We start from the raw sequence: 26,791 nt of genomic DNA, 5'->3' as shown, positions 1-26,791 counted from the left end.
TCGTGGGAATCAAGTTTTCGGAGATAAGGATCACGGGAGTATAATAAGGGATCGGACGAAGGACGTGGTGATCCTAACCATCCTTCGTCGGGTTAGCTTCTACGGGTATCGAGCAGAGGATCTAAAGGATCTAATAGCGAACTTCGTAGACGGGATTCTTCGAGCTATCTAGTTCGATCTCAATTTGGGAATAATCTAGGAATAGAACACTGGCGCGAGCTTATCTCCCCGATAATTTCGAATCGTTTCATCCTTGTACCTTGAAATATTAACCCCTTTAATAGTTTTCGAATATGCGAGTGTCTGAGGAATTTAATTAAACGAGAACTTTTCTTCGTCACATATTCGCATTGTAATTGTATAATTTGTATTAACATTAAATTGCTTCAGCAACGTAATAATCGTTTACCTGTGAAAATGTAGCTTACAAATTATTTAGGTTACGTGATAGTTACAAGAAGAAAGTTAAAAACAGCGTCATTTTAAACGAGGACTATTTGAAAATTTATAAATTTTAGATCAAACCCCCGATATATTCAAAGCATGTTAAACAAGATATTTTTCGAAACGTGAGCTATATTTATCATACGGTTTTAAAGCGTCGAAAATGTATGAATACTCGTCGAAAGCGTTATCCTGTCACAGGCAGAAAATCCTCTCTCTATCTGGATCTTAACTTCTCTGCCCACTAAGCTCTTCTCGTTTATTCAGTCGCCGATGCGCTACAACACCTTACCAATCCCTTTCTTCTCATTTCCTGTCTGCGTAGACCACGGTTCTTTTTTTCTCTTTCTCCTCCTCCTCCTTTCGTCATTAAGGACGTGACATTTTGCTCGTTCTTAACTCATCCTTTTCTTATCGAACACCTCTCTTCCGTTTAAAACGCCCCTTACCATATTTTCGCCCATATCCGATCCTCTTCCTTTCTCTGTTTCTCTCTCTCTTTCTCTCTCTCCCCCAATCACCTTTGCAGTCTTCTCGATCGTAATTCCGCTTTAACTCGAATCCAAACGAATATTTGTTCTTTGTTTCGCTATTCCAACGTTATCGCAACGTTCGCACGACCCGCGAAATGGGTAATTCCGCGTTTAAATTATCGATCCCGTACGATATGTCGCTGTCGAGCGAACTGTGAACGAGATTGCGCACGAAAATGCTTTTTATTTAGTTTATCGAGAGAACCTTCGCGTTTTATGCCTTCATCCCCTTTTTCTTCCTTTACGATGAACGGATTTAATCGACTGTGCTCTCCTTTACGATGCTTCTTTCGAGTATGTTGTCGAAACTCGCTCACGATTTATTTTTCTCTTGTTACAGATGGAAGACGAGGGCAATCATGGCAACGATGATACCAGATGCTTCATCCTGTCGACGCTGGCCGCGCTACAATGGTCCAGAGTTTCCTGCGTCCTTTGTCGAGCACCCATGCTCGTCTTCGACAGGTATCCCTTGGTGGATGGTACTTTCTTCTTGTCACCCAGACAACACTCGTCCGCCTGCGCGGAGGTAATTCGAAGTTTCAATCACCGTTCCTGTAGTTCTCGGACGATTTTAAATCTCCAGTCGCGTCGAATTCACTGTGTCTACGATCTTCCAATTCTTATGTTCTTAATCTTGCTCTTATCTCGATAAATCAAAGTACTCCGAACGCTTTAGTAAAGTGTTTAACATCGAATTGAAACGAGAAACAATTCTTTCATATTTTTGCATATTTTTCATATTCTACAGTTAGCTGGAATGTGAACCTGTGACCATGATGTGATTGCTGTTTCAGGTTAAGGTCGAAGGTCGCACGCAATTTTTGTCCGCTGTGTGTATGAGCTGCCTGGAAGGCAGCGGTGGCCAACCCGTACGTTGTCGTTGCTGTACTCAGCCGTGGGACGGATCTAGCTTAGTCCTTGGTACAATGTACAGCTACGATATTTTCGCTGCCATGCCTTGTTGCACCGAGCGACTCAAGGTAAGTTTTTCGTTCGGCGTCTTTGTTATTCGCAACGATGTGTTCTTAAAATCAACGACGTTCTGGAAAAGATAAGCAGAAGACGACTTACGTATTTCGCGTATATCGGCTACGGTGGACGCTGCTATTGAAGAAGTGAAAATATTAATTATTTTATCTGTAGTTGTCGTGAAAAGCTGAAATCCATCTTCTTACGAGCGCCGATATTCGATTCTCCAACGAACAAGTACTCGGGTCACCATCCTGTTAAATATCGTATCTCTAAATATGTTATCTGACTCTCGAGTTTCTCTCACCGGTACTCAATCTGCCAGTGAACAGGTGCTCAACCGATAAACACTTCGGCGCACAAAAGTACTCACGATCTTTTAACGTAGGTACTTGGATATATCTACTCAAGTAAACGTTGGAAAAATACTAATGTCTGTTACAGTGCAACAGCTGCCAGAAGCCACTGATCTATCCGCACCAGCGGCTCAATTTCTACTCGGACTACAGCCGCGTATTCGCGTGTCCGCATTGCCGAGCCGTGGACGCCCACTTCGTAAAACCGCTCTCAATCTGCTTCACCCGCGAGCAGTTTCAGCTTTATAGCCAGTGGCCGTAACCATTAGGGAACTTAGCTAACCGGCGTCGAAGCATCGCGACTGACCCGTGTCCCCTCTTCTTCGATCCATTGATCTCCCTGCTCCGGGCGACTTTACTCTAGATCATCCCCCCACCCCCACGCTTATCAGATCGTTTTAATTCTTTTCTGTAAACGATTATCATCCACCTGAAGAAGATAACGACGACGAAGAAGAAAAGAAGAAGAAGAAGGAGAAGAAGACGAAAAATGCGAGAAGAAAGCAACAGGAGCGTGAAAAATCTCAGGCTCGGCACTTCGCTTTTTCTACGCTCTTTTATTCATTTTTCTCGGCAAGAACGAGTTTTCTTTTCTGTTTTTACAAGAAACGATCAATTTTTAGTTTTTCATTCGAGCGTTCCGATTTTCGGGAACATTGCCGATGTGTTTCCAGTTATCAATCGAGCGAGTCAAGAAAATGATTTTCTCTTATGTTACGTACGAACGTGTCAAGATCTTGCCGAAATGTCGATTAACCTGAGATCGAGAGTGTAAAGCGGACGTGTAAGGTCATTACCGACGAGTTCCCGTAGCAGTGATAACGTTTAAGGTTCTTTTCTTTCTCAATGTCGATATAGTAGGGTTTATCTATGTTAATTCAATGCGAGGGACGAGGGAATCCGTGTACTTGGGCCACAACGACTAGTTCATCCCATCGATCGACATGGGTACCAACGCATCTCGACGGCGTATCGATCGATTCGGCGGAGTTTCAACTCTTGGCGAAAATTCGAGCCAGGGGGATTATCGTCAGTATTATTGGTAAGATTAATTAACAAATCCCAGAACTGGAGTACGTTTCTGGTGGAATTGATCTTTAAGTTAGCAAAAGTTTGCGTAGGAATCCACGTTTAGTAAAACGCGCGTGAATTTCCTTCATTTTCCTTTTCTTTCGTTCGTCTTTACGTGTCTTTACATGATTCTTCGTGTTCTATTGGCAGAGATACGATTAGTCGAATTTAAATGCGAGTCAAATATCATAGCGAATAGAATAGGCGTATGTATAAAGGAAATTAGCCGTTCGAGGAAATCTTGTTAGCTTTAGGAAAGTCGAACAATTAGGTTTAAAATGGTCGAACGAGATCGATACGTCGTCGATTGTCGTCAGTTACCGCGTTTCGAATCCAGCAGCGATTTTTTTATAAGAATCGTCCCTCGTATCCCATAGTTGAATTGCGTTAGCTGAAGGGATAGAAGAAGAAAACGAAGAAATAAAAATTACGAATTGCAGATAAGTATAGATCGAGATACGCAGAACGCTAAAAAGAAAAAGAAAAAAAAATGATCTATCTTTCCTGTATATTACGTAGGTATGTATAAGAAACAAACATAAAAAAGAAAAAAAATAAGAAAAAAAGAAAAAAGAAGAAAATGGTCACTTCGAAAATGAAAAGGGGGAGAGATAATGAACTATCGTTTGTTACTTAGATAATCGAGAACGTTGTTTTTTTTACATTTTATTAGTTTATACGTTTATGGCGGCCATGTTGATTTTGTTTAAGGATCTACGACTCATTCGATGGGTTTTCACGTTGTACGGCCGGGCGCCCAGCGATCTTCCGCCCTCGAGACCATTCTCTCTCCCTAAATTTCGATCCTTTAACTTCATCCTTATATATTTCGCTCCCTTTTTCGATAACTCGAAATGTACGACTGGTTTACCACAGATGAAAACAGAGCCTCGTTTACTCTCCTCGATCCCCTAATACTTTTCCCTCCCTCTTTCGTTTCAATTTCACAACGTTGGAAATACTCCCGAAGGGTGGTCGAAAGCCATGGGCGCCCGAAGTAGCCAGTGTAAATACGTAATTAAGTGGGAGAGAACGAGAGGGAGAAAGAAAAAAAGAGAAGAACGAACCATATGCAGGTTCGTTCGTGAAAGCCTGTGAAAGAATGGTACAGAACGTAAGCGAGAGAGGACGAAGCGTCTGTAAGAGAGAGAGAGAGAGAGAGAGAGAGAGAATACGAGAATGGATGACAGCGTGAAAGAAGGGAGCGAAGAAAAAAAAAGAAGAAATAAAATCTTCGTTTTTCTGGCGATGCTGGTCGTTGCTGTCCATCAATAGCGGCCGTCCCACAAACAGAAGACCGCCCACCGTTTTCCCAAGGTAGTATAGTCGATCGTGTACCTTCTTTACGTTATTTCAATTTAAAAGTATACTTAATCCATTCGTACGCCGGGAAGTATATTTAGGAGATTTCTATATTGTCCCGTACAGGTTTTTAGCGAGGACCCCGTGAACCCCGTTGCCTGACGCCTTTCACGAACCATTTTCTCGTCTTCGTTGCTCGATCTCGCCACGAGATTCTTTTCTCTTCGTCTGATAGCGCGAGAATATATACGAAGAAGGAGAAAAAGAAGGAGAAGGTTGTTTCGTCTTTTACGTGCTTTTCTTTCACTTTTCTTCGTTCGTTCGAGAAATGTTCGAGGCTGTTATGGTGGCGGGCTTCATTTAACCGAGCACACACTATACGACGATTTAATCTATGAGAATATCAGCGAGTGAGAGTAAGACGTGGGATCAGAGAGAACGAACTAGAAGGGAGAGAAAGGGGTGCACAAATTGCTGAAAACGTTTTCTGTGTACGAGTGGAAGGGGCGAGAAAGAACGAGAGACATAGAGGGATTAAAAAGGGAAAAAGTAAAAAAGAAAAAAAGGAAAAAAAAAAGAGGAGAATGGAATAAGAATATTTGTACAAGAGGACGCGCTAGTTCTCTGAATGCACACGTGTATTCGGGGATGAAAAGAAGTACGTTATGTCCGCGTAGAACACTTCTTTTTTGGGTAGCCGAATACGACGAGCCGAAGAGTGCGTTATCATCACCGTCGTCCGATTTTGCCACGCGACGAAACCGCGTTTCTCGTTCAGTTTTCTTCGTTTCCTTTTTATCGTTCGCTTTTGTCGTGTCGCAAGCAAGCCTCTTTGCGTCTAAGCAGTCGAGAGACACAGACAAACATACACAGACGGTAACGAAGAGAGGAGAAGATGGAGTTGTTAGAGGATCGTCTCTCGTTACGTTTTTCTCAGAGTGCCAAATAGCGGGAAGAAAGATTGTGAGAGAATGGAAGGGAAATAGGAAAACAAGTAACTGCGAGTCTGTGAATCTTTCCCATAGATGTTTTTCGGTTGTTTGAAACCCGATTTTCTTAGCTTCCTCGCTTCTCATCTGGTTATCAAGGGTGTACCCCTTTCAACAACTTTCGTTTATAAGTCGCAGGATATTTGCTAATTTTAAGCAATTCTGATAAAGTAAATTTGGTGTAAAATCTAAAAAAAAAAAAAAAAAAAAAAATATATATATATATATAATTTATAGCTTTCCGTGTAAAACACACGGACTACACACATCGACAACGTATCAACTTCATCTTGTACTTTAGTTCCAATTTTTTAAATGTTAGTCACGTTTGGATCGGTAATTATAACGATTCCTAAAGAAGAATTTCTTTTTTGTATTATTCGAAACGAATTAAAATTTCATAATTCAGTAATTTGATTAGAAAATACTCCGAATGATTTCGAATCAATCGATGCTTTCTTAATAAATCCTAGACGAATAAGAACAAATTTTAGATAGCAAGTTCAAGTATCTTCTTTATACATTCGTTTGTAAAAATAAAATATTTTTTCGTAAATCTTTTGCCCGAAAGTTCTTCGTTCATTTGCGTTTATTCTGTGATTTCATCACGCATTCTACGAATATATCAAATATTCCGTGACTTATAAGCACCGATATGCGCATGTAAAAGCTACATCGAAGCATAGCCCAAACACATATAGAAATTTCGTGCTCGATTTTAGCAATTAGAAATAATCTCGGAGCTGTGGTGGTTGATATATTCGTTTTTATTACTTCTTTGTTCATACCCAGTGATTCTAGACGTATAACTAAATAACAAAATGCTACACGTGTGTGCGATTCGTTCCTCGTTTCGGTTCAAACGCGAGAAGCTTGCGTCATGCTCGCGTGTGCGACGATTCTACGCGCACACGTTCTAGGAACTTTCTGTTCCTACGTGTTTCCCGCGCGCGTCTTTCGAGCGTAGAAGGCGCGAAACGAAAGAAATATAAAACTTCTCTTCGCGCCACGAAGCGCGCCTACTTTTTGTACTCCCTACCGTTTTCAATTTTCGCTACGTGGTTCGCGTCGTTGAACACCATAGGTGCCCTGCGATACGTATATCGGGAGATTCATCGGCTCACTTTTAGTTCCTATCGCGACTCGATCGACGGAGGAACGAAGGAAACAGTGGTGGAATTCCTCTTCGCGAGAAGCCTATCGCAACGCGGTCCATTCGATCGATCGTCGCCTTCAAGATTTCATCGAGATCGCAGAATCGACCGAATTCTCTTTTCTCTTGGTTCATGATGAATTTTTAAAAATGCCGAACCGAGAATCATAGTAACGTAGGTCAAGATTCCACGTTATGCTTTTGTTTCTTTTTATACTTACGAAACGAATAAAAAGTTCTATAGTAATTCAATTATTTGACGAGATAATACACTCAGTACCTATGTATGGGTATTGAAAACAAAATGGTGAAATGTGTAAGTTTGTCGAAAATTATTTGTGTTACTATTTTTAAATGTGTCATTCCTTTAGTTTCGTAATTAATTCAATCGATATTTTACATCCTTATGACGATGTAGTTTCATGACTCGAGAAACATATAATGAACTTTTTACAACGATAAACGCAGAACGTTGTTTTATGAAAACTAGCAAATGCAGTGATACAGCATTATGATTCTCAACTTTAGATACGCAGATCCATAGGCGAAGAACATAATTAAAGTAAACTAACCTCGATATTCAACAAATTGAGTAACTCGCTATCTAATGATAAAGTAGTAGTCGACACAACTAATTGGCTTCGATATGTTATCACGTGGAACTAATTTAAAAGAAACGTATTCTACCGCTTTTATACGATTCGTACGAATTATTGGAAGAAACAAACGCTACGAACTCATGTTCGAAATAATGTGATTCGATTCGTGATCTATCTCGTTCAATTACACGCGATCTCTGAAAGAAAATCGGCATCGATCGATCGGGGAAAGGACCGCGACGTTCGAGGCACCTGATTCGATTTGTAAAAAAGATTTCGTCAGTTTCGACGCGTCGATGTACCTATATCTAGAATGTTTAAGGGAAGAAACTGCATCGAGGAATCGTAGCAAGCAATTTGGAGAAAATATTCTACAACTTGCAGCAGGAGGAAGAACGATAAATGGAGAAAAGGAACGGACGGTAGTAAGAGCGCGATTAGTTTCTCTATGGTGCGTCGACGCATAATGACGCACTCGCTCTGTAGTTGCTTAAGGCTAAACATTAAAGCTAGGCTAAACCTTTTTTATTCCCCGAGTAAAAGTCGCTGTAACGATTTTCTACTTTCGCACGATGCTCGATGACGCTCGTCGACGAACGGAGGGCGGTTTCAGGTAGGGAGGAAACGACGCACGTTCGCGACGATCGCCTTCTCCTCGACTACACGAAACTACACGCAATTTTTCTCCCGTTGACGAATCTACCTCGATCCACGCGACCCCGGGAGCAGAGAATTCTTTGGTCGTGCCAGGAACTTGTTTCTTTCTCTCGCGGCTAGCCGATGCAATAATCGTTGGAAGATCGAGGAAAGAAAATCCGGTTGCCTGCTGATGAAGCGTTCTTTGCCGCGACGATTCGAATCTTCCCCCGCGATCCGTTCGTACAGCGACGTCCATCGAGCGAACAATTTTCTATGTCGGTGTTTTTAAAGAAAGAGTACGACGAGTGAAACAGAGAAACGTGTCCATGAACACGGTCGAGACTATTCGAAACGAAAGACCATCCACAAAGGTGTTTCAAAGTGTGGAGAAAGAAGAAACGTTTTTCGCTCGTGTTCACGGGTTTCTCTAAGTCTTGTCGATTGTCGTAATCGTGTCCGTGGATTCTTCTAATGATAATTAATCGAATAGCACATCTATATGGCACGTTGAGGGGATGGGATTAAGGGTTGTATGTGGTTGGGGAATTATACACAACAAAGGGGGGAGGGGGGGCTAACAATGAAGCAAACGCGAGAAAAGAAATTCTTTTTGTGAAGGTCTCGAGGATGGGAATTAAAGGAGAGAGGTTATGAATGGTTGAACTATGAATAGAGTTTAGCATATAGTCATTATGAAGGGTAAGAGGTGATGTAACGAAGGAGGAGAGGTTTTGAAATCATCGATAAATATGTAAGTTTATTGGAAAACAACGGTTTTCAGATTCTAGTTAAGAGAACTTTCTTCGTTTCGCCCGTCGGCCGGCCAGCCGGTCGACGCCCAAAGAGATATCCTTGAATTTCGTTGAATATTTTAGAGACTCGGCTCTAACTCGGTTATCGCTCGACGCTCGATGCCGCGAATTCTTCTTCTCGATCGTTTCAAACAGCGGAATTAAGAAGATCGTTGTATCGTCTTTTATCGAACAGAGAAACCGAAGAAGAACGAATTTTCCGCGAGAAGGAAAAGAAGAGAAACGCGAAAGAAACGGAAGGCGAAGAGAAATCGTATTGTCGAGCGATCGAGAATCGTTCTAGTGATAGGCTACTGTGTCGTATTTGTGGATGCTCGACAGAGGAATGGAAGAAAGAATGGTGGTGAGAAAGAAACGAGAAGAAAAAAGAATTTTATCCTGCAATTTATATATCGGTTGTTCTTCGAGACGTTCTTTTTCACGCGGACATTCACGCGATTTAAAATAATCTAATAAGAAGATGAAGTATATATATATATATATTATATATGAAAATAAATATGAAATATTATATATGAATTCTACGTTTAAGAATCGGTTTTTTGTCTCTTAGTGTGTAAGGTTCTCTTTACAGCTGTGCTAGACAACTATAGGTATACATAAACGACGATATATTATATATACATAAACGACATTACACTACGGTAACAGAATTCACGCATATTAAATGTATAAAGAAGCAGAATAAACGCGGTACGAGGTCTGCGTGCGGGAATCGCTCGTACGAGGCGCTCGTACGGCTCTCCTTAGGAATATAAAGAAAAATAAACACGTCATGTATATCTATTTAGTGATTAAACTACGTACAACGTTTCATATGGAAACGAGAGGTGGACGCGTGAAACGATCGTGTGGCGATTTACCAAATACGTACGATGATCCTTCGTTTTTCTCTTCCTTTCTCTGTTTTTTAATCTTCTCGGTGTACTTTCAAACGAGACGACAGGAAAAATACGAAGTACGAGAGACAATAAGAGTACCTCTGTAATCGTCCATGGTTCGGCTGAAGGAGAATTAATAAAAAAAGAAAAAGAAATAATATACAAATTCTAAAACATGAAATAATAAACTAAGAAGTAGATGAGAGAAATGAAAACAATTGAAAGTTCTGAGAAAGATGAAACGTCGCGATATTTAATCGAAATTAAAGAGAATCACATAGGGGAACAACGTGCGTTTTTGATAGGAGAAAATCGTCGCACGATCTTTCACTGTAGTCGATTTTTTTTACGTCTGTGACATACACGCACTCACTCACACATACACGCACACACGTGCATACATAGGTATACCGATACACTGGACGAATACGCGCGCCGCGCGAATCAACACGACACACCTAATATATATATACAAGGACAGCAGATATACCAACGCATAAATACACGTACATACACATTTATACAAATGTACACAGGTGATGTTCTTTCAGTAGTCGCAATTATAAATCGCCGAGCCGCGTGGATCGTGATCAGAAACGCGTTCGAGCTTTTCTTACAGCGCCTCCTCGTTAACGTTTCATCGAGCACACACCGGCTCGCTCGTTAGTCCATTTTTAATTTCATTCCCCTTTCTGCCGACGCGACGTCGAGAGTCCTTCCGTGCGATCACCTTTTTTTTTTTAATCCGTCGAGATATTTTCGATTCCTTGAAATCTCTACGTTTCACACTCCCGTTCTCCGCTTAAACGGGCAACCAATTAATTGACGTTTCGTTGCAACTGTTAGTGGTCCGCGCGAAAGTCCTTTTAATTTAAAAATTTTATTTTTTAACATCGATGGATACGAGTTGCTTTTAAGTTAGGAAGGCGTATTTTGCGAAGTCGTACGGAGGACACAAGGGGTAGAAAGGGGTGCACGCGAAATGGTGATATTTTTTTGTGATCGATACAAGAAATCGACGCCCTCCAGCGTCGAGTCGCGGTTAAATAGAACGCTCGATTTATTGTACCGAACGATTGGAATAAAACAGTGAACGACCATCCGTGAATCGACACATCTGTGAATACTTTTTTCCAATCGTTTAAAGATCGTAGCCGTATTGCTTTAGTTTTTTTTCCGAGCAGATTTCATTTAATTTTCGCTTCTGCATAGAATAATATGTAGGTCTACAACGAGATATACTACTCCTTTGATTTATTCCTCGACTCATCGTACGACGTCCGTTTCCCCGGCGTTAATGATCGCTTGTAGTCGAGTACAATTTATCGCTATCGCATCGTAGGTTTCTTAGAGATATTTTTAATTAGTTTCCAATCACAGAGACGAACAAACGACGCGGCAGCTGTCGCGCGAATTTCAAGCTCGTTCAGCATCTCGAATCTGTACGGTGATTGATTTTTCTTTACTTTGCCGCTCCGTTCGCGAACGACAGATCGATGAGTCCATTGTGCAGAGAATAACACGATTCTCCTTTCTATCTTATTTTTTCTGGAGATTTTCGTTTGGCGATCCTGTTGTCCATTGAGCCGAACGCGCCACGGCTCGATTGTGATTGTTCGACGTTTAGGTACCATTTAACACGCGTTTCTAAGTTAGGTTCCATCGACTATGAACATTCGTCTGGCGTCTAGTTTTAGTCGCGAGAGTCGCGGGTACGTCTCTGAGGGTTTTTCTTCGAAATTGATCGAAGTAAGGCGGCGAGATTCATAAAAAACTACGAATACCTTAATTACCTCAAGTTATTAATTAAATTATTAGAATGCGCGTTGTGTATCGTCCATCGGGTTGTAAAAGATGTTGGTCAAAGTTTGATCGACGTGCCCGCGGGGTCGAGCGTTTTTCTCGTTTTCCAGCCCGGTTATTTTCAGGCGCAAAGACGTAGAAAGAACGAGGGTATGAATGGGAGCAGAACGAACGAGAGCGAAAGACGTTAGAGCGATTCGATGCACGACGAGAATGCAGTGTGAGAGAGGATTGAACATTAAATAGAGAGATGAAGTGAATAAAAGAAAACTGAAAAGAGGAGAAGAAAAAGAAGCATTTAACCGAATCGCGCCACTTGTCTATCGACAGAACGCGACCTTATCGAAAGACGTACAAAGTGAGAAAGATGGAGAGGAAAAAAAGATAATATTAACGCGAACGTGGAACCGGAAGGGCGTCGTTCCATGATCCGGGGAAAACGAATCGAGACGAGAAAGACAAGCAAGGAAGACGCGATTGGTTATACATAATCCTCCCCCTGTGGAAAAAATCCTTTCGGTTTCGCGTGTGTCGAGCCCCGATTAAGTTTGACAGATTATAAATCTCACTCCCTCCCTTTTTGCAAACGCTGATTCAGAGGCCACTGTTTTTTCCACGCCCAACACGATGATGAAAAGAGAACGATGAGCGAGAGTGAAAGAAAGAGAAAGAGAGAGAGAGAGAGAGAGAGAGCGAGAGAAAGAGAGAGAGAGAGAGAAAGAGAGCGCGCGTATTAGGGAAAATGAAGAAGATAAAAAAAGATTGATTATGCCATGGAGATCTCCTGTAATTGATGCGTGTAATTTAAAATGTACATTGCCCAAAAATATGGTGTTGTTATAATACTGAAACGTGTTACGGACGACGAAGAAATTTTATCGAGTGCGCTACTGGAGAGCGATTTTGTTTTTTCTCGCGGACGGCGTTTATGTTGACCCTGTTCTTCGCGCCTTGTCTCTCGACGCGATTATAATAATCCTACCGTTGATCCTTACAAAAAAAAAGAAAAAAGAAAATTAAAAAAAGAGAAAAAAAGCGAGAAAGAAAGAAAGTTTATTATTAGGAAAAGTAGAAAGAAGAGAGGATTAAAAAAAAAAAAGAATGTGGGAAGACAGAGAGGAGAAATCGAAAGATGAAAAGAGGAAGATTTTTTTACTTCTCGAGAGATTACACGACGTACCTACTTGAAACAACCCACACACCCCCTCTTTCGTCCAGTGACGGACGTGTCCCAGCGAAAAGAATTCTTTGGCGCGTTTTTTAGAGAAAGATTTTTATATCGAGAGGTTGATCGGGAGGCAAGGCCGACGATCGCCGACCACGCAAATAATACACACACCGGCTGTCTTTCACACTCTAAGAAAGAACCGGGCTCCCAGCGAATCGAGCGGGATCTACGATTTTTCACGGTGAACTGACGGAATATGTCATACGGTGGTGGAAGCGTGTATATCGGGTGCCAAATCACGTTGAACGGGTTGCTGTTGGAAATATCAATTTTCGAAGCATTTGCGAACAACTTCTTGAACCTACAGTCCAAATTTGCTCAACCACAAAAAGGAAATACGTATATCGAGCATTCTCTTCTTTGGCCCTGTAACGAATATATATATATATATATATCGTGAAGGTAATTTCTCAAGAAGCTGGTGTTTCCCCTCTGTAGACGAATCTCGGAAGGAGCTCGGAAAGACCTGAAAGTTCACTAATCCTGGGAGCCCGGCCATTATCGAGTCGATTGGAGATAGGTTGGCTAAGGTACAAATGTACATAGGAACATAATGTTGTTATTTAACCTATAACACCTGCTTCTCGTTTGCTTCCTCTTGTTTTAAAATTAAAAGAAAAGAAAAAGAGATCATATAAGCTATAACTTTGAAAAAATGATCAAAGGTATCGACATATTGTACAATATACCTTTTACATAAAGAGAACGAAATAAAATAAAAATAAAGGAAATAATTAAAAAGCTTAAAAATTCAGAGGACAGAGGTTTCGACATTTCGCGGTTTCTTCTAAGAACGAGATGGAGCAAACGAATGAAAACGCAAAACAGAAAAAAGAGAGACAGAAAGAGAGAGAGAGAGAGAAAGGTGGATATGCAAATCGATATAGCGGATGGAGGATCGATGAGTTAATCGACGTGTAGCTGGATAGACAATTGGTTCACGGCTCTTCGCGTTTCACCTTCGTTCCGTTCGTTCGAATCGTCGTTGGTCCTCCCAGTTTCCATTTATTCCCTTTCACCCGTGTTTTCGTTTCGTTTCAGCTACCGCGCGCGGATGGCCCGGTTTTTACGAGCCGTGATCCAATAGATCGCAAGGAGAGAGCAAGAGAGTGAATGAGTCTCGTTATGGTGGGAATGAAAGCAACGAAAAATTCCATAGAGAAGAGAGAACGAAAGAACACAGAAAATACATATACACGTACAGATACATAAACTCGTACACGGCTTCTATTACTCATCGCGAACGACGGTTCAATTTTCGCTTCGTTTTCGTTTTCCATTCTCTGCGTTATGGCGTCTTCATCTAGATTCTCTCGATTCAGGACTAGTGACTGGCGTTCAATTTTTACCCTCGTGCCACCGTTCCGCGCTAATGTCCCCCTCGAGTGTCTCCTGGAAGCTCGATGTATTTAAAAAGGGAGAAAATCTTCGAATACAAACTCTTCCATCGAGAATGAGATTTCTTTGAAATCCACGACTCCAAGAGTCTACAACGGTTCTTGTATTCTATTACACGGATACAACGACGCAAGGATGTTCTCGCTTTTTTTTGATAGTTTGCTTTTCACCAATGGACACTCGAGGAACGAGACGAAGGTGCGGAAAATCACGAGCAAGAAAGATGAAGAGATATTTGGATGAAGCAAGATAATGGATACGCGCGTGCAACGATCGTAATTAAGCTTTCACAGTGGAGACGCGTAATTAATCGTTAGTTGGTAGGCCGCCCCGAAGTATCGAAACCCGTTTACAGGCAATTTCCTCAAGGGGTAAACCAATGTGTCTGAATGGCGTGTGGATGTGCTATAATCACCTACTACTCCCTTCCCCTACGTACATTTAATCGCGTTTTAATCTGTGTGTGTATACATATAGTCTTACGTATATACATGTATGTAATCGTGTGTATCACTAATTCCCTTGTTAGTAATACTTTCTTCTGCCGTGTCTCTAAGTATAGTTCTCTCGGCAGAGTTCTTCGCACCAATGTAGAGAAATACTCTGAAAATTCTGTCCTCAATCATGAGCGATGTTTTCGATGATAATTCGTGATTTGTTCTTAATCGTAGAACCGTAGAATCGCAATAAAGTAGCAGAGTCGAGGCGGAGAGAATAAATATCGAAGAGAACATCGCTTTTTCTTCAAATCGGCAATTGAAGATTTTAAGCGTGAAGCTGACACGAGCGACAATTTTCAGAGTAACACGAAGCACCAAGCGTAAGCTTGCACGTGTGTATTTGTAATACGGTTTTTCCAGCGTATACGTCACGACACCTTGCGTGTGTAAGACTGCGACATACATTTTGCACTCGGTTGTAAGAAGAAGAGAGAGAAAGAGAGGCGACAGTGCGGAAATATCACCGTGGAATATCGACACCAATTCAGCGACGTGTATTTTTTGTTTCCTTTCAGTCGTTCCGTTTTTATGCGCGCGGATAGTCGCGTGGATCCGAAGAGCGAGCTCGTTTCATAGGATACTCGGCGTTTTTCTATCGGTCATTGAGGAAAGTCATTTAAAAGAATACGACGATGGACAGAAAAAAAGAGAGAAGCGAGAGGGCGGAGAGTCTTCCGCGTGAAAACGATAAGCAATCTCCTTTTTTTATATCGGTGAGAAAAAATTGTAATAATTACCATAATCTACGTGTCGTGTTTAGGATAGTCTTTTTTATACGTATTTCGAAACGAAACAAGAATCGTCGAATCGAATAATCGATAAATAACATCACGTGTGATCGAGGATCTCGTAACGATTTTTGGTTAGAGTGAATCGTAATTCGAAGTTGGGGCATTTTTATTCGGCTGTGTTTATTAAGCGGGGGGTTAAGAAAAGGAAATTCTGAGAGAAAAGTAAAAAAGAAAAAAAAAGAAACGAAAAAACTTCGCGTAGTATTCGGATAAGGCTTTCGAAATTTAGATGAATAATTTTTGTACCCTATTTTTTTAAGCGATCGCCGAGGCGATCAGGAAACGAGATCGGGCAAAAAGGGTCGTACGTTCTTTAAAACGCGCTAGGATTTATAGCTCGTGTTAAGTTTAGTTTAAGCGTATAACCGCGTCGCGTAACATAAATTAGTAGCTGTTGACAAGAGGAGAAAGAAAAAGATACGAATGAAAGGAAGATTGGAAACTTGACAAGGAGGGAGGAAAAAAGATAAACATCTTCTTAAAAAGAAGTTAAAAAATACGCCACAGGAAATAAGAAGAAGAAGACGAGAAAGATGCTTTCGAGATCTTTTGAGAAAAACTTTGATCGAGGTGTTCGCCTCTGTTTAGTCCTTTCACAAGTGCGATCGAACTTTTCAATTCGTCCGCGTGAGGAGGAGGAGGTTCCCTTTGAAACGGAAAAGGGAGGCGAAGAGGAGAAACGACCATCGAATTCGCGTATTTCTTCAAGAAATTAGAAACAGTTAACACGCTTATGCTCCTCGAATCGAATAACTCACCGAATTCATTCTGAAATTGAACGAAGCATAATACGAAAACAAGCACAATGCGTATTTTGTGGCAAGAAAAAGAAAGAGAAAGAGAAAGAGAGAGTGAGGGAGAAAGAAGAATGAAGTTGAACGAATTCTGTGGAAAAACGAGTACCAATCGCGAAGCCCGCGTTTTCTTCTAGTTGTATAATTCTTCTAACGCGTGTTTAGCTTATACTAATTAATTCGTTAATTAATGTCGATTGTAAAGTAACGGGAAGGCCGGAAGGAGGGGAGTGACCGATCGGAGGGCATATAGAAAGGAATGGAAAAACGGATCTAAAATCAGGAAAAAGGAAGTATGGCGAAAGAGGAAAAAATGTTAAAAAAAAAACGAGTAATAAAGAATCATAGTAAAACACAAGCATTCGTGTGCATTGCGAAAGCAACAAAATAATCAATGCTGGTAGTGCGGACCAAACGGGACAACTGACAGAGGGTGCTTCAAAGCAAGGATAACGAAGAGGAAAGAAAGTGAAGGAGAAAAGGGATAAAATGGGACGAAGACTTGTCGAGGCATGGGAAATTGAGGAAATTGAGAAGAGGAGGGAAAGAAAGAGAGATGCGAGATTCGTAAAATTGCCGCTCCATCGGAAATCAATCATTCGTAGTGGTTAAAAAAAGAAAACATTTTTTCACGAAGCGTGTGTTTCTCTCGAGCAATTTTCACGAAAATATTCTAACGAGTCGTTTCAATTTAATCCTGTTGCCTCTACTGTCATCTTTCTTTCGTCGCTAAACTTTTTTATACTATCGACATATTCAAGTATCGAGTGAGGATTTCGATTTTTAAACGAGGTGAAATGACTGGAGAGAAAAAGACGCTTCGGAGATCCATGATTGGCTACGTGGTATTCGAAAGCGATACACCATTCTTAACGTTTAAGGCTTGTACGAAATTCTTCTATCGGACTCAGTGCGTTTGTCTGTCAGGGTAAGCTCGCTGTCTCGTTGACGGGAATATTTCTGTATCGATGTACGTGAAATGTATAAGGAAGAGTGCGGTCATGCGTCGTACGAAACTTCTACCTCGAGAGATTAGGATGTCTCGCGTATTAAGATCTTTCTGGTATTCGTCGTTATCGTCGTTTCTTTTAAACGTTTGTTATTTTTAATTTTTTTGTTAAATTCAATCGTCAGACTCTTTAATTCGATGGAATAGATCGCTTTTTATTTATAATGTGCTTAAGACGGTGATAAACGATGAAGCAGTGCCGAAAGAATCTATCGCGGTTTGTTTCTTTCTTTTATTTTCTCGTTAAGGAGAAGAATGGAATAAAGAACGTTAACAGTTTCTAGTATTCATAAACGAGAAATTTGATCGAATTGTTGGTTTAAATACGATAAATGGTCGGATATATAAGAAAGAAAGATGAAATTTACGCGAGATTTTCCCAAGGAAATCTTCGACGAAGGAAGAAGCAATCGTAACGACGTTTCGATCGATTATCCATCGAACTAACGCGCGTTCGATATATAATGCAATATATACATGCAGTTAATTGTATTAAGACGTACGTAACTATAATCGCTATTTGCTGTTTCGATCGTAGAGGTTAGACGAGATATCCCACCTCCCTGCATCGCACGCGCAACCTTCGCGAAGATGATAATCCTTTCTCGAGGAGGAAGAGAAAAGCCCAGGCGCTTCTAAGCGGCGAGACTCGTGTATACATAACTCGTAGGTTACCCTTTGCTCGTAGTAATTAAATACTCGATCGAAGCTATTCCCCATTTCTTCGTGTAGCTTGCGAATAGCTGAAAAACGTCGGCGCGTTCACGTCGCGATAAATCAATCAGCGATGAAAAGAGAAAGAAAGATCCTGTAAATCGTCCGATCGATCGTTGCTTGGAATTAAAGAACGAGTCGAAGCGATTTAATCGAGCGGAAAGATTTTATTCTTGAAAGGAGCAGTGAAAGACGAGAACGACTTGAATGCGCCGCCGTGGTGATCAGCGATCTCGAATGAGTGGCGAATGAGTGTGAAAAACGAAAGGATCTTAACCCATCGGTGAATTTGCAGCCCGCCAAGAATAAAATACAAAGGGGAAAAATGGTATACACTGGCTCACGAAAGTCTTTGATCATTCATCGCAAAACTTTTTACGTCTATATCGCGTGTGTTATACACAACACTTTAAAATTTCATTGCTATTGTTGCGACGATATTGGCAAAGTTCGAGACCAATTTGAACAATGTATATAGAAATTACAAGATATTTATTACAAACGTATGTTTCGTGGAAAATTAGTATTCGAATTCTTTCGTGTACCTGTGTATATGTAGAAAGCTCCGTTGATGAAATCATATTCCGGAAGCCCTTGTCCGAACGAATTCTCGTTGGCCAACAGACCAACGCTATAGCTTTCCTTTCCGTTCCACCGCGTTCTACACCTTTTTTTCGACACGGAAGAATAAAGAGGGAGAAAGAGAGGAGAAAGAAAAGATATAGAGACGATGGCGAGCGAAAGAGTGAAGGGAAACGAAATCCGATGCCGGTTGGTCGCCGACCACGAGGAGAAACATCGACTCGAGCCACTTTGTGTAAAACGCTCCCTCTGGTTCAAGAGTGACGATCATTGCATTACAAATGAAGAAAGCCGGAGAAAGAGACACGAGTCGCAAGGACGGAAGCTGTGAGCCGGAAAACAAAAGGGACATATACCTTTATTTTGAATCGTTGCTTCGAGGAGCATTCGTCCATCCTTCCTCGACACTATTTAATTTAATTGGCAGACGTCTCGAGTGCTGTGCAAATGGAGGAAAAAAAAGAAATAAAAGAGAAAAGGAAGAGCCTGGACTCGCGAGCAGAGGGAACAAAGACTAGCTGTTTTCCTTTTTATCGCGAAGAACGGAAACGGAGAAGCGAAAAAAGGGATTCGTCCGTTTATACGGCAGGACAATGAATAAAAGAATATGCTGGTCCGCGATTGTGAGCTTTAATTGAACGCCACGTTCTTGCAATGATGGTCCTCGTACTTCGTGGTCGGCCGTGGCAATGGAGGAGCGTTTCGTTTGGTCGACCTGGCTGTCTCCCGCTCAATGAATTCGCAGCTAATTTACCGATATTCGAGCGGTTTGAAGTGGATATCGACGAGTTGAAAAATCTGGTAGAGCTACCGCGTCGATCGATAATCGTTTATCGATGAGAGGATTCACAGTGAAAATTGCTCGGAATTCGATGGCGAGAGACAGAGTCCGAGGTCTTCTCTATACCTCCCCTATGAGAGTACAAATTTTTCTAACAAAAGTAATTATATTCGAGCGACGAATGGAATATTGACGCAAGGAAGCAGCAACAAGGAAGACGACGCGAGACAGAAGAGAAACGAGTGACTGTCAGATTGATCGTAGATTAGTATAAATGAGAATTTGCGTGTGTGAGTTTACAAGAAAGGGCGGAGGAAATCGGTATGCTTGCTCGAGTGAAAAATAATACGGTGTGAGAGAGCGAAAGAAACGTGAGAATGCGTAACGAGAAAAGGAAAAGGTAATGTTAAGAGGAAGAGAGTAAACGTTTAACGATGTTTTCCCCTGGTGGTATGAGTATATTACGACGATCTAAAATTAACAAATGATCTATTATATTATATGGTGTATGTACCGTATACTTATCTAGAGTTAGGTCTCATTTCAAACGTGTTACGTATTAAACGAGGTACGATACGTATAACATATATTATTGTATACACTTAACGAGCATACGCATACCTGTACGTTAACGATCTAGACTGCCATTAGCACTTAAGGCGCGGCTTCGCCCGATTTATCTCGATTTAACCCGAATTCTCTCAGGTATGGCGTCCCAGGGATTGCTCGTTACGCGCGCCATGGGAACCGAATTTCTTCCAACTTGCATACGGCGATCTATTCGAAACCAAAGACTGTAAAATGATCCAAAATATCAGAAATTGTTCGACCTATAACGTTTTATCGAAACCGATGTATCAAACCGCGAGGACATTAGAATACTGAGAAATTGGGATTTCCCTCACACAATTCAAACTTGAAGAAGAATCCCACGACGATGTCCCGAGGCGAAGTAAAAAGTCTAGCGACGATGCTCTCGAGAAAGCGAGGAGAGAGGTCAAGCGGCTGGAAATATCGAAAACTTGAACCCAACTCGAAGGTTTCCAGGGCCAACGTAATTCTCAATCCCTGCGACGTACGAAGCAAGTTTCGAACGTCTTCGTCCCCCACGGTTTGGGAAACGAAAAAAAGAAAGATAGAAAGCTTTCTAAAAGAAAAAACAGGCAACACAACCACGGGGGAAGAGATACGATGGTAGCCGGTTTCGCGAAATTCTCTCGAAACGATCTACCAGGCTAGTGTCTTAAGTGAGATTGGTACATGGTAATGTCGCCGCGGATAGAAGGAAGGACAGTGTGCATCGAAACGACAGGATAGTCTATAGTCGTGTGTATAGGAAAAGCAAGCTTCGAGGATGACGAACTCGATAATCGTAGCTAGAATTCGGTGTGTCTATTTGCATGCAGCTCTGCTCCGTAGAGATATAAAAACACGAACGTTTCCGATTTTTAATCTTGCTGTATCTATTTGGAGAAGAACGCTCTGTTCTCTATAGGTGAGCGTTTTTCTATAGGTGTGTCTCCTTTTCGCCTGCTCGGGGCGTATTATTCTCACGAGAGTCTGTAAATAGTTCTTAATTACACACGTAATCGTACGAACTTTAACAATATACGATTAATCAGCAAGCAAACAACACATATACACGTAAATTCATGCACCAGTTGTTCATATACGCATCAGTCAACGTCTACTTTACTGACCGACAATTTTTAACCAATTGCGATTCCCTTTTCACACCGATATACAGTTGCAGAATCACGAGTAACCCCTGCGACTTGCTCGGTCGTATTTTCTACCAATTTAGCAATAAAACGAATGGAAACAAAAGAAACAAACGTGGACATGTAGTTTGTCTTTCGAGAAAATTCTCGCTGTATCGAGGAAGCAGAGCGATAAGCTGTCTGACCTGATCAAACTCCGAAAACGCAAAATTTTTCGTATAATTGTCTTCGTTGAAGCAGCAAGATAGTCGACGATGTGAATGTGTACTCTTGCTGCATTTTATTTCGACGAAATCGCGGCTCTTGGTTGAATAAAATGAGAAACACGAAGGATGCTTTGATCACAATGTGGCAAATAAACTCTAACCTCGTGAGCGGGCACGAAGACTCGAGGGACAGCTTGCGGTGGTCCACGCTCCCAACTGCCGACCAATAAGACTCAAGAAACATAATTGTTCCAGCCTTCGATTTTTATGACGCATTTCGCCGCGTTTTTTCGACGCGCTTTTTATATCTCCGATTTATCAGACTGATCTTTAGTAGATGAACTAAATAATCGTAGAAAAATATGTCGAAGGGCAGGTCGTTTGGATCAAGAATCGTGTGGAAGTAAAATTACAGAATTCTAATAATACTTCGTAATTTTATATAACGAGGAAAATATGCTTGCTCGACCGACGATGTATTTATTAATTAAAGAGAAACAAAATTACGACGAAGGAAATTGACGAATTGCGGCGAACAACGTTGGCCCGACAACTCCATATCCGAACGTTCAAGAATTCCTTGATAGTTCGAATATCCGTAAGAATTTACTCGAGAGTCGGGCAGACGATCGACGTCGCGGGTAAAGAGACTACGTATACACTCGTATATGAAATATATTTTTGATAAAAATCTATTCAAAAGTGCTCTAAAAAACAACCAAAAAAAAAAGGGAGGGAGAAGAAAAGAATAGAATAACAAAGGAGAATTTCGATGGTAGAAGATAGGAACGGTAGAAGTAGAAGCGTAGTGGTAGAAAATACGGCAGAAATAGATATAATTAGCATTAGGAGTCGCGTCGTCTGTCGAGCATAATATCCCGAAGAGGGAAATTTGTGAAATTTTCTATACAAAGAAATTGGAACTTCGATTGGAACATTTTGCGCGCAACGTTCTTGATCGACGATCACTTCGTGTAAATCCAGTTCGATATATATTCTGTCTAAAAAGTCGACTGAGCTTTCGATAAAGGGAATATTCAGGTATTAACTTTACTACACGTGGTATCCACGTTGGCAATTTTTCGGAAAAGCACCGGTACACAACGCTAAAACCAGCAGATGGAAACTTCTTTAGGCTCGAGATCTTGGAAAAATTTTCAACGTGTTTTTTCTTTTGTCTGCTCCTGGAATCGATCTCATTGAGAGTTCAGGTAGCAGCACTAATGGAACTTCCGGTTTGAATCCTATTCAGATACATATTTTCTAGATAAACACTTAAGATAGACAACTTCCACGAATAATGGAATTTGCAACGAATCCTATTTATCTATATTCAGCAATATTTATCCTTATTACAGTCCAATTACCCCTTTTACCTCGATACAGAGGAATTTATAACAAACGATTTTACCACAACATTCTTTGATACTGATATTAATCGCATCGTAATTTCAACTTATTCGGAATTGAATTTCTCAGAAGATAAACTGATTGACTACACCTTTAATAAATTCGTCAACTTTATCAAGTGCTACTTTAAAAAAAGAGAGAAAAAATGCAACACTGTGCTATCTTTCATTATTTTACTTGATACAACAGAGTAAATTCTAAAATAATTTTTAAAAAGTATTTGCGACGTAAAAGTCCACGAACTCTTATGATGTTGGTCGATCAGTATAGCTTCTGAATGACTCGATTAACGAAATGTTTCACTAAATAATTAGCAATTAAAACACACCGGAGGGTGTCGTAAAATCATCTTTACCGATCTCGACAGCTTCATAGTAGTTGCAAATGGTCATAGTCTGTCAATGTTTCGATCAATTCACTATCGACAATTGTGAGAATGCTCTGTTCTCATTCACCGCGAATATTCGACGGTTATCGCACAACATCCGGATAACAGTGATCGTTATCCTGCCTGTGAAACACGTACTTTCATTTTCACAGCGATGAACATCCGTCGATTGCGGTGAAGACGAGAAAAAGAAATAGCAAAGAAAAGCGTGAAATAAAAGGAGAGCAAAACAAAGCGGTATATGTTAGAAAGAGAGAAAACTATTATGTAGCGTACACAGTGAAAAACGTACACACCATGCATAACCGGCGACGGTTTCTGGGGCGCTTCGAGAGCCTCGGCCGTCTCTCTCAGCCGAGACACAACCCTATTATTATCATTCTATCGTTAGAGTATAAGAGTTGATATTTAAGAATTCGTATTGTAATAATTGTATGCGAACTATATTTGTTTGGTTGGCTTGAGGGCGAGAGTCTAACTCGGGTGTTATTAGATACTACGCTGTACCTTTAGCTGGCGGGCGATCGGTGACCGGTTACTAGATATTTCGAACTTTTACTATCTTTGGAAGAAAAACGATGATTTTCCATCTCGCGAAACAACAACAAACAACGATTTCTGCGTTACTTGTATTTTAAAAGGATTTCCATCTTCTTTTGTAAATTTTGTAAATTTTGTAAAGAAATTTGCAGCTTATTTGATTTAAATTTTGATTCGAACAAAGAATGATTTCTATGTTACTTTGAGGGTGGAAATAAACACTTTGCATAAGGGAAATTATGCTCAAGAAATAGTAGTTTCTATCGTCTACGTATGTACATTTATATCAGTGTATTAATATATACTTATACTTTATAATATTTTCAAGTGTGATATCTTCTCAGAAAGAATCGTCCAAGTGACTACTTGAAAAAGCAAAATTACGAGAAAACCTTCGAGCCGCACTGCATATTTGTTTGCTTGGTTGTACAACGTTTGATTTCTTTCGAAGAATAGAACATACAGAAATATGTTCGAATACAAAATTCATGCTTAATAATTGTATGCATCGGTTACGTTAACCAAAAAATTTGTTATTTCGGATGCAAAAGATTAAACTTTAAATAAAGAAATTTTACATTTACAGAGAAATTATGTTCAACTAACCTTGTATAATTAACAAATATCGCGAGACCAATCGTCGTATCAGGGACGACTAAGATCTTCGTCTATGAAGCGTGTAAAGCTCAGCTGGTGTAACGGAATATGGCGTGAAATATCGATGACGAGTATCGAATCGTAGCTGGAAACTTGTAAAGGGGACGAACGTGCTCTCGACGTGACGCGAAAAAAGGGTTCTCGAGAGGAATTGCTTCGTCGATAGTGCATTCTCGACGCTGGGCGTTGGAATCGTTCGCGAAGAATTCGCTCGCGATTAAAGAAACGGGAAAGGGTCGTGTAAAACCGAGGGATTAAGAAAGCAACAGCCACGGTCGAACACGATTCACATTACTGAAAACCGTCGAGGATACGTTCTCTCCAACAGGAAGAGGGCGAACGGGTTGATCTACAGCGGTTGAATATCGTGGGACGTCGAGTGAGAATGAAAAGAAAAGAGAAAAGATTGTATGAAAGAAAAAGGAAACGAATCAAACCGGTGTGCCCGCCAGCGATTTCGAGGGGGAAGATAGACGCACGAAGAAGCGGAAAGTAACGAAGGATGATTTACGGTTGAAAAAGATATATTATCGATAAACTGTGTCGATCGAGAGGTAGTGCTTAACACGTGTTAGGGTCGTTTCTTCGAGAAAGAGAGGAAGAGTAAACCGGGAGAGAATCGTTTAAAATGACAAAAATATACAAAATAGAATAAAAGAAGAGAAGTAACGTGAGAATGTGAGGGAGGGAGCGGGGTGCGGAGGAGATTACAAATTCGAGAATAAAAAGTGTCGTGAGGAACTTAAGCGTATCGGGGACGTACAAAATAAAATATAAGCGAAGGCCTATTGGATGCGTTGAATGGTTGGAACGTGCAGTAACGGCGGGGAGAGAGGTTTCTCGAAGAAACGACTCGCCTTTAGTCTTTTAATATTTTACTCGAGGACGTTGCCGACGGTTAGACTGGCCATTGACCCGAATTTTCAGGGATAGATCGAGGGTCAAGGTCACCAGAGAGAGAGAAAGTGAGAGAAAGTGAGAGAGAGAGAGAAAGTGAGAGAGAGAGAGAGAGAGAGAGAGAGAGGAAAGGAACCTCCCTTACCTTTTAATACCGTCGTCATCGTCGCGCTAAATACGAGTTCGCGTTAATTAATCGATGCTCTTAAACAGAGCGGAGGACACGGTCAATATGGTCCTGGCAGTTTTATTTTCGGGCTTACGCGTTGTTCGTCTCGCGTTTCATCCCCTTCGTGGTTCGATCGAACATTGGGATATTGCTTTTCCTTTCTTCTTTCCCTTCCAACCTTTTCGTATTCTTTTCTTCTCCCCTCTCCTGTCTGTCCTTGTATTATTATTATTATTTCTCTCCTTCTGACGTATGCGTACATTGTATTTTCGATCGACGAGTCACGAAGGGGTGGAAACCAGCGAGAGGGACGTCGACGAAGTACTCTCTAAACGAGTGCGTTCGTAAGCATTAAGACAAAACGCATCGCGGAATTACGCCGCGCGCGCCTAGGTTTAATGGAAATAAGTAAACGGAAAGCAAAATGTCGGAAGAATAAGATACGTGAGAGTGAGAGAGTATTATGAGGGATGCGCGAGAGGAGAGAAGCGAGAAATATTAAAGCGATGAGATTATGGGTTATGCGAGACGCGAAGAGAACAGAATAAAAGGAAATTATCGCGAAACGGCAATTTATTAAAAAAAGAAACAAAGCGTTTTAGAAAGAAAAGGAGAAGACAGAAGCACACATAAAATAAAATAAAAAAAAAAAAACACACTGGTGGTGAGACGCGACAATTTGTAATTATTAACCAGAATTTGGGTGAGAACAGACAAACAAAGGAAGAAGATGAGAAAAAAATGACGGAGAAAAGAAGGAATATTAATTAGCGTGTGTGGATCGAGCTTTATACCGCTTTTATATGTTTAGTAATGAAATACCTTACATTAAAGAGTAAATGAACAAAAAAAATAATAATAATGATAATGATAATGGTAATACAACAGGAAAAAAACCTATGCAAACCTACTATGTAATTGACTATTCTCTATATGCGAAATACATATACATAATATATATATATATAAATAAATATAGATATATATATTATTATAATGATTATATATATTATTATGATTATTACGCTAAGAGAATACGAGTATGAATGATTTTAAGGAAAGTATACATATTATATTAATAAACATTTTTTAATGCCATTATCCTAAAGATAATGGTGAAATGAAGCGAAATGAAAAAAAAAAGAAAAAAAATTCATTGAAATCTCTCGTGTTGCATTATTTTTCTGTTCCATCACATCCACTTTAATTCCAATCTCCGATATTTCCAATTCTCTCTTCACGAATCCTAACGTGTCATCTTACGCGTTAATTTCGATCCTGAAAGTCTATTTCTCTGTCTTTGAATCTTAAGCCAACATGTTATCGACATTTTCGACGGGTGTGAATTCGATCCACTTTGTACTCTTCTCAACTGGTTCGTCTAACCTTAGTAAGAGCAGTAGCAGCAGTAGCAGCAGTAGCAGCAGCAGTAGCAGCAGCGGCAGTGGAGCG

At 40.6% G+C, this 26,791-nt stretch overlaps 1 protein-coding gene across 3 annotated transcripts in view; it reads left to right on the top strand.

Annotated features, from left to right (window-relative positions):
• The window catches only part of LOC126924178 (headcase protein), a 168,243-nt gene extending 142,977 nt beyond the window's left edge, over positions 1-25,266 (top strand). For all 3 annotated transcript variants that reach the window (XM_050738395.1, XM_050738397.1, XM_050738396.1), the window contains exons 3-5: positions 1,318-1,506; positions 1,775-1,960; positions 2,394-25,266. In XM_050738395.1, coding sequence (XP_050594352.1) covers positions 1,318-1,506; positions 1,775-1,960; positions 2,394-2,567 — 549 coding nt within the window. In that variant the 3' untranslated portion in view covers positions 2,568-25,266. The remainder of the gene's footprint in view (positions 1-1,317; positions 1,507-1,774; positions 1,961-2,393) is intronic.
• Positions 25,267-26,791: the final 1,525 nt, after the last annotated feature.

This window comes from Bombus affinis, chromosome 14, assembly GCF_024516045.1.
Source record: "Bombus affinis isolate iyBomAffi1 chromosome 14, iyBomAffi1.2, whole genome shotgun sequence".
NCBI classification, from domain to species: Eukaryota; Metazoa; Arthropoda; class Insecta; order Hymenoptera; family Apidae; genus Bombus; species Bombus affinis.
This window is presented reverse-complemented; position numbering and strand designations above follow the sequence as displayed.